The 9021-nt window shown below is 40.5% G+C and overlaps 1 protein-coding gene across 1 annotated transcript in view; it reads right to left on the bottom strand.

Moving 5' to 3' along the window:
• The window catches only part of ST13 (suppression of tumorigenicity 13 (colon carcinoma) (Hsp70 interacting protein)), a 36761-nt gene that overhangs the window by 6782 nt on the left and 20958 nt on the right, over positions 1–9021 (bottom strand). Inside the window, 4 exon segments of the mRNA XM_006779649.2 lie at positions 1273–1321; positions 4691–4807; positions 6176–6278; positions 8002–8112. Coding sequence (XP_006779712.2) covers positions 1273–1321; positions 4691–4807; positions 6176–6278; positions 8002–8112 — 380 coding nt within the window.

The following is a 9021-nucleotide window of genomic DNA, read 5'->3' as shown; positions in this document are numbered from 1 at the left end:
CCTCACTTCTTTATCCAGCAAAGCTATCATTCAGAATTGAAGGCCAGATAAAGAGTTTCACAGAAAAGTAAAAGCTAAAGGAGTTCATCACCACCAAACCAGTATTATATGAAATGCTGAAAGGTATCCTTTAAGAAGAGGAAGAAGAAGAAAAAGGTAAAGATACAAATTATGAACAACAAACATGCATCTATCAACAAGTGAATCTAAGAATCAAGTGAATAAATAATCTGGTGATCATAATAGAATCAGGGACAAAGGGAATGGACTGACTATTTTTGGGGGGGAAAGGGGTGTGGGGGATATGGGAAGAGACTGGACAAAAATTGTGCACCTTTAGATGAGGACAGTGGGTGGGGAGTGAGGGCGGAGGGGAGTTATCAGCGGGGAAAAGAGGAACAAATGTAATAATCTGAACAATAAAGGTTTAATAATAATAAAAAAAAGAATTATGAACTTAAAAAAAAATCTCTTCCTAGTTTTTATATAAATTTCAAACTGCCTCATTAAGGAAGTATTCATTCATTCTCTGAGTGCTTTTAATTGCTCTACTACTTGTATTATATAGGACTGGTATCATTCAAGGCTTTGTCTCGCTGGTAATTTCAGATCACTTGACACAAGAAAGGGAAGAGTGTATATTATTTTTACACTGGACTTAAAACATGTTTGTGCTAATTCCACACAGCACTTTTACTTACTATCTCATGAATAAACAAAATTCCATTATATTTAGAAATACTCTGAATCCATCACAATCATTATACCCTTTTAATAAAGGTACAATGCTTGGGCCTCAATAAATGTCAGCTACTTTTAAAAAGTATACTGCTCGCCAAAAGTGGTTTGACTCGGTGGATAGAGCATCAGCCTGCAAACTGAAGGGTCCCAGGTTTGATTCCGATCAAGGGTGTACCTTGGTTGTGGGCACATCCCCAGTAGGAGGTGTGCAGGAGGCAGCTGGTCAATGTTTCTCTCTCATCGATGTTTCTAACTCTCTATCCCTCTCCCTTCCTCTCTGTAAAAAATCAATAAAAATATACTAAAAAAAAAAAGTATACTGCTCAATGTATGAGGAAAATAATATACTGTTATTTCCACTAACATAAAATTTTTATTAGAATGAAACTTACTAGAAGCTAACCCTCTAAAGATTATTCAGTGTCCTAGGGACTGATGGTATTAAATATAATAAACATATCAGAGCCCCCAAATCAGAACATTCTCCAATTATTTACAATACTAATAGGCTTAATTTTTTTTTTTAAGTACCTGGAAAAGAGCCATACTGAGCTCCTGATTGTCGTCTGGCTTCTTCCTCCTTTAACAGAAAAACAAATTATGTTACAAGGAGGGAAAAAGTCCTGCTGTCCACCCCTACCTTACCCATGCAGAATCATGGAAAAATTTGTAAAAATAAGGTAGTTATAGTATTACAAGAATAAAAAACTTCAAGTGGAAATAATGGACTAAAGGATACACACCTTCACAATCCACCCCACCCCCCAAATTTCCAAATGAATTTCTCAATGAGCATTCCTTTAATAATGATTTCAAGTGTTTTCCTTCTACTTGGGAAAGGAACAAAAAACCTGGAAATGAATTTATAATACTGATTTGTTGGTCCATGCTTATAAAAACTACATTCTTATTATTTTTAAATTCCAAAATAAAAGCACATGGTTAGATTACTAAAACTGCCATAACTTTTGTTTCCCAGGTTTATCTTTTTCATACTCTATGTAATTCAACAACAAATGCAACTAGAGATTTACTGAATGATTTCTGTTGTTTTCTTAAATACAAAGTAAAATCGCTTCTCGGCCTTTTGGCTAAGATCAAATGTAGTATCTGTTCTTATCAGTTTAAATACAAAGTAAAAAGAAATATACATAAACTTCCCTCATAACCGATTATAAAGTAATTTGGAGATACATAAAAATTACTTTTGAAGATTATAAACTATAATCCCCAAAATCAAGCATGATGCTTAAAAATATTAAATAATAACAAAAATTAGGGTATAATCTCTATACATAAAAGCCTAAGTGACCAAGTGACTTAACGATCGGTTGCTATGATATGCACTGACCACCAGGAGCAGGTGCTCAACGAAGGAGCTGCCTTTTGGTAGTCAATGCGCTCCCACAGTGGGAGCACTGTTCAGCTGATAAACCGGCGCCAGACACAGGGCTCACAGCTGGTGAGCGCTGCTGGGGATTGACTGGGCAAGAGCCCGTGGCAGGTGCGGCAGGGCAGGGATGAGCGGGAGCAGCAGACAGGAGCAGCAGGAGGCATTGCACTGCCAGTTTCGGCCTGATCCCCGCAAGCCATGGCAAGGGATCCCACCAGTGCACAAATCCATGCACTGGGCCTCTAGTGTTATATAATAAAAGCCTAATATGCAAATTATCCCCTTGAGCAGTCGTTCAACCAGGAGACCGGGAATTCGACTGCTCACTATGACATGCGCTGACCACCAGGGAGTGGCGCAAAACATGGTAGGCGTCAACGACACGGTGCCGGCAGCAGGCGGGAGTGGAGGCACTGCTGGCCCTGATGGGCCCCGACGAGAACGGGACCGCAGCGGGATGGTGGAGCAGGTGAGTGGGCAGCACCAGGCCAAGGCTGGTGCGAGGGGGGGCCCAATCACCCCGCCAATTGCCCCGTAGACAGCAACCAGCAGCAGTGGCGGGGGGCCCAGCCCCAATCAATCACTCTGCAGACAGGATGGTGGAGCAAGTGAGGGGGCGCACCAGGCCAAGACAGGATGCCAGGTGGGGCTGCAGGGCTAGGGGTGCGAGCAGGGGCCCGATCTCCACAGGCCACCACAAGGAATCCCACTCGTGCACGAATTTGTGCACCAGACCTCTGGTCCTAAATAATAAAGAATATGCTAATTAGACCGAACAGAACGACTGTCTGGATGACCTTCTGGACAAAGCCGGGGTTGCGAGGGCCGAGCCCCTTGCACAAATTTCATTCCTCAGGCCTCTAGTATAATTATAATACAGCTTTATGTCCTTTTACAACTAGAGGCCCGGTGCACCAAATTAGTGCATGCGTGTGGTCCCTAGGCCTGGCCGGCGATCGAAGTGTGAGTGTCTGGCATGGAAGGGCAGATCTAAGCTTATCTCTGGGCCCCAGGTAGCATCTGGAGCTCCGGGCCCCTTCCACATCCCCTCCACCTGAGTCACAGCACCCAAGTCCCCACGCGGAGATGCAGTGAGCCTGACCAGACGCTGCAGGCTGGGGCACATTGTGGGAAACCAGGCAAGCAGCACACTCTCTCCTGGCTGGCCTTGCAGATCAGCTCCTCCGCAAACTCACAGGGAGCCTGACTAGCCCCTGCAGTCTCGGCTCCTCAAAGGCACCTGAGAGCAGGGTCTTCCCCGACACGCAAGCCCTGGTGTCCCGGGGAAGGGTAGCAGGGGGAGTGAGAGTGAGCTCACCACACCTCCATCCCTGTCACCCCCGACCCCAGGTAACCTGCAAGAGGTCACAGCGCGTCACCGACACCTGCCGTGTTCCACACCGCCCCCCTGGTGATCAGCACAAGTCATAGCGAGTGGTCGAACTCCTGGTCTACTGGTTGAACGACTGCCTGAGGGGACAATTTGCGTATCAGGCTTTTATTATCTAACAATGTTAAAAATAAGGAGAGCCCTGACTGTTTTGGCCCAGTGGATAGAGCATCAGCCTTCGGACTGAAGGGTCCCAGGTTCGATTCTGGTCAAGGGCATGTACCTTGGCTGCAGGCATATCCCCAGTAGAGAGTGTACAGGAGGCAGCTGAATCGATGTTTCTCTCTCATCTATGTTTCTAACTCTCTATCCTTCTCCTTTCCTTTCTGTAAAAAATCAATGAACTATTTAAAAAAAAAAAGATGAAAACTGACAGCATCAATGCAAAAGGCTAGTAATATAGTAAATGACTAGGAGAAATCTTAAGAATAACAACAGTATTGTAGATAAATTATGGATAACTTTTTTTTCTAAATTTTATATAACACTAATTGCCCGGTGCACGGATTTGTGCACATTGAAAGAAAATTAATTACAAGAAATATTTTAATATCGCTATTTGCCCTTTTCTATAATAGAAATGTCAACAAAAACAACCAAATTCACGATCAACAATGACAGATCAAAACGCACGCATGTGATTGGCGCCAGCGAGAGCTTTATATGTATGGCGCATGCGTGAGTCAACGTTTATTTTTAAATTGCGAGTTCACGTCATATGTACCTGCCAGCTGGTGATACATATGTATGTACCGTTGGTCACTTAGCCTTTCATATATATAGATGACTTTGCAATTAAAAATAAACAGCTAGCATCAATTTTAAAAAGCTATGACTAAACAGCTGGAATAGGAGGAACCACAACAGTTACACATCAGGGCAAGCATCTTCAAGAAAACAAATAATTACTGCCAAGTTTTAATTATTTGACAAGGAAAAATCCCTGATTTAAGGAGAACACAAGAATATAATTGGTGAAATATAAACTCACTTAAGAATTTAAAGACTAAAAGTATCCCCACAAACTAAACAAAGGGAAAGAAAACCCCCTTCATCATTATTGTACAGAACTGCATGCAGCATGAAAGAGCCAAGAATTAGGATAATATCCTAAAAGGTCTAACCTACTGTATTTTCCATTAACGGTTTAGTTATAGAAACTTTACCCTCTGGGCTTTCTCATGTTCTTCCCGAGCCTTCTTAACCCTTTCCATTCTTTCTTTGATCTCTCGCTCTTCCCGTTTCCGCTCATACTTTCTCCGATGTTCTGCAATTTTCTGGGCCTAGGGAAAAAGAGCCACAGAAAAATGTTCTAAAAATTGAATGAAGTCAATACATATCTACAGTTTTGTTAAAGAATTACTTTTCTTGGTGGAGAGGTGTTTGACATAGTTTTGAATAATGACAGATTTACCTGACAGAAAAACATCTGAGGTAACTCAGGCTTTAACAAGTCCACTGTGAAACAATTAAATACGGCCAGGAGGACAATTAGGTTTCAAATTGCACAACAATTCTCATCTGATACCTGCCCTGGGAAGGCAGAAACTAGAAACACATATACCAGTTATTTGCCAGTCTAACAATACTTAATTTTCCTCATCCATAAAATGAGAAACATGCAAGTCTTACAGAAATGCTGTAAGAACTAAGAGAGAGCCCTAGCTGGTTTGGCTCAGTGGATAGAGCATTGGCCTGCTGACTGAAGGGTCCAGGGTTTGATTCCAGTCAAGGGCACATGCCCAGGTTGTGGGCTCAATCCCCAGCAGGAGGCAGCAGATCAATGATTCTCTCTCATCATTGATGTTTCTCTCTCCCTCTCCCTCTCTGTAATCAATAAAAATAAATATTTAAAAAAAACTAAGAAAATATATGTACCAAGCACTAGTGCATCATTCACAACAAATTCTTGGAATCTATTAATTATTCAGAGAATAACACTAATTAAATGAGATTCATATTCAACCATTAGTTTACTTGTGATTTTTTTAAGAACCTCACATTCCAGAACATCTCACACAATAATCTTGCTGAGTTAGCCCTGCTATGAGAAGGAAAAAGAAATAACAGTCTTTAACAGTAGCTAAATAAAATAAAATTTGCACTATCTTAAAACCTTTGGGAATGAATTCTGTATAGTAGAACTACCCACAAAGCTGAAGGATTTACCATGTGAATGCATTAAAATTAATTTCACTGACAATTTTAGACAGAAATTATCTTAAGACAATATTCTAGCTTTTGGATTCAATATTATCATTTTTTCAAAGGTTGAACTTGTTAACTATCACAGGGCCCTCATATTTTATAATGTGGCTATATATACCTATGATAAATATAGATCAAACTCAATCTTGGCTCACATTTTATACATTTTTCCATTTGCCCCCTTTTTCATTTGTTTTTGGTTATAATTCTATTGAAGATGTGCAAACAAAGTAATAGAGCTTGCTATAATATAGCATGAAAAAGGAAAGCATGAAAACTAAATATGATTTCCTGAGTTGAGCACAAACTTCAGTGATTACAGATAATAATTTCCAAATGTTTGTTTCTTTGCATATGTTTTGCAGATAATTTACTGCCAGGGGCTAAGTGCTAGAGCCATGGAGCATTACAGTAATGACTTTCCTTTTTCCACTTTAACACACCTTTGGTTGAACTTCTTTCAGCATTGCACTAGCGTCTTCATCATAATCCAATTTACATGCAAGGGCAAGATCATGGGCTGCTTCCTCCCAGTGGCCCAGAAGTCTGAAACAGATTGAAATTCATTTTAAAGTATTTTATACATATTCACTTATGCAGCTCAGTGTCCTGGTTCCTCATTATGAGAAAGGATTGTCACAGCCTGGCCAGTATGGCTCAACAGTTGAGGGATGACCCATGCACTGAGAAGTCTCTGGTTTGATTCCCAGTTAGGGTACATGCCTGGACCATGGACCTGATCCCTGTAGGGGATATACAGGAGGCAGCCAATTGATCGTTCTCTCTCTCAGCAATGTTTCTCTCTCTCTTTACCTCTTCCTTCCTCTCTAAAAATCAATAAAACAAAGTTTTAAAATAATTCAAGTAATTTAAAAGTATATTATGACAGTATTATCTTCAGTGGGATATAGATAAATACTGCAACAACAAAAACTTTAAACTTTAAAGATTATATTACCTCTCAGGTATGATCTTGAAAATTTTATGTATATGGTAAGGTAACACAAGTAAATATATTAGAGGCAAAGATTTCGTCTTTAGGATAACTATCAAAAATACAAAATACATTTAATATTTAATTTTAATGAAAAATTATCAATATAAATTTAAAATTTATAACTTTTTCCTTAAAATTATTTTAAAAATTTTTCTAATTCTGTCCACTGAAATGACAGAAAGTAAGGACACCACAGAAGTAATGAACACATCTGGTGACCCAACTTTAGTTTCTATAAAAATAATCATCACTAAACTTAACCAAAGCTTCTTGAAGAAATGGTTTACTACCAATCTGAGACAAGCAAAGTTCAAGATGAGCCCATTCTATGTTCTACCAGAAGACAAGGAAATGCTCAAGTACTATTGGGGGTCTCAAGGATCAGTGGCAATGCACAAGCTTTCCTGTACTGGCAGAGCATTAATACATTTTATCTGTATCTTTGACATATATCTTAAAAATCTCTAAAGCTACTTTTTTGAGTCACCTAAGCACAGTTGGTCCAAGCATGTCCATCTTCATCTCCACTCACACTTGAAGTATAGTACTTTTCATTCCATGAAAGATGTCAATGTCATTGGACATTTCATCTCAAACCACAAATACCCATTTATATAACACTGTTTCACTTCCAGGAATGATTACTAATCTAGGCTAAATTCACCTCTTTATTTGCTCCCTCTCCTGATATTTCAGATGACGGAGCATTGACTGAAGTAGTTGGAGGCTAGTGAATTCCTTCTTCTATAATATACTGGTTATTTAATGTTAAGTTGCAGATAGAAAATCTGAAAATAAGAGAAAATCTGATACAAGGTAAGGAATAGAGTGAAGAAATAAAATGGAGTAACTATGGTCAAGCTTCTAAATTATTAACTTCAAGTGGGCTGAGGCACAAGGAAACAATTATTCTTGTTTTAACTGACTCTAGGAACATCCCGTAAGACCCTTGAATACATCTTTGTCATTTATTTCCAGACAAAGTCCTGACTGTGAGTTTGGTCGATAAAGGCCACTCTCTTTTCCTGGAGATAATTTTGAGAAAAATCCTCATCTTAAATCTGGTTATATGTGGTCAAAAACTGTAACTGGTTTTCTTTGAGTAAAAGGAGTAAAGAATTTTTATTTGTTCCTTATGATATGAATTCTTCATGTTGTGTACATATAATTATTACTTTGAAATTAAATCTTTAGGCAATTTTGTATAACAAAGCATATTTAAAACCACCAGATTTAAATAAAGAGTTCTAAAAATAAATAAATATTACTTACCTGTGTGCCTTCCCTCGCCACTTGTAAGGCTGAGCTGAATCAGGATTTATTTCAATAGCTCTGTCACAGTCTCGGATGGCAGCATTTGGCTTCTGTAATTTGATGAAGACACTAAAAAATAAGTGTGATATTAAAAAGTATTCATTTAGGAGGAGAACCGAAGATGGCAGCATAGGTTAACGCCGGAGATTGTTGCCTTAAACAACCAATTCAAATTAAGCCTGAAAAAGGGAACGGACAACATCCAGAACCACAGGAGGGCTGGCTGAGTGGAAATTCTACAACTAGGAGTAAAGAGAATATCATATCCAGACTCAGAGGAGGGGCAGTGCTGAAGTGAAATTCTCAGGTGCGTGTGCACGTGGAACGGGCTGGCAGCGCGGCGCAGAGGGCGCGGGTGTTTACAATCGGGAGGGAGCATCAGACTCTGAGCCCCATATCCGGGCGAGTCGCTAGGGACGCAGACTCAAACGGGAGAAGCGGGACTGTCTGGCCTCGGTCGGAACTCGAGCTTTCTCTCCAAGGTTTGCAGCGGTTGCTGGGACTCTGTGAGGCAGAGTCCCTAGGGACGGAACTGAGAGCAGCCATAACTGCTCGCTCCGCCCCGCCCTGTAGATCCCCAGGGACCCGCCCGCCCAAGTCCTGCGCAGAGCCATCTGCCGGATAGCCGCAGGCAAAGGCTAGATTAGCACCGCCCTAGAGATCCAGCACAGAAGTTCTCCCACTGCAGAAACAGCTGATTCTCACAGCCAATTGGCCTGGAGGTCAATGCCTCCCAGTGTTACCTACAACAATCAAGGCTTAACTACAACAAGACTGTGCACAAAGCCCACAAGGGGGTGCACCAAGAGTGTCTACTTCAGGTAATTGGGGAGGCTGAGCCATTGGGCCCTATTGGACACCTAGTACAGAAAGCCACTCTATCGACACAGCAAAGCATAAAAAATGTCTAGACAAAGCAACAGGACACAAATGACAGAAATGGAAGAAAGCAAACTACTGGATATAGAGTTCATAGCC

This window comes from Myotis davidii, unplaced genomic scaffold, assembly GCF_000327345.1.
Source record: "Myotis davidii unplaced genomic scaffold, ASM32734v1 scaffold428, whole genome shotgun sequence".
NCBI classification, from domain to species: Eukaryota; Metazoa; Chordata; class Mammalia; order Chiroptera; family Vespertilionidae; genus Myotis; species Myotis davidii.
Note: the sequence above shows the minus strand (reverse complement) of the source record. Positions and strands in the feature narration are given on the sequence as shown.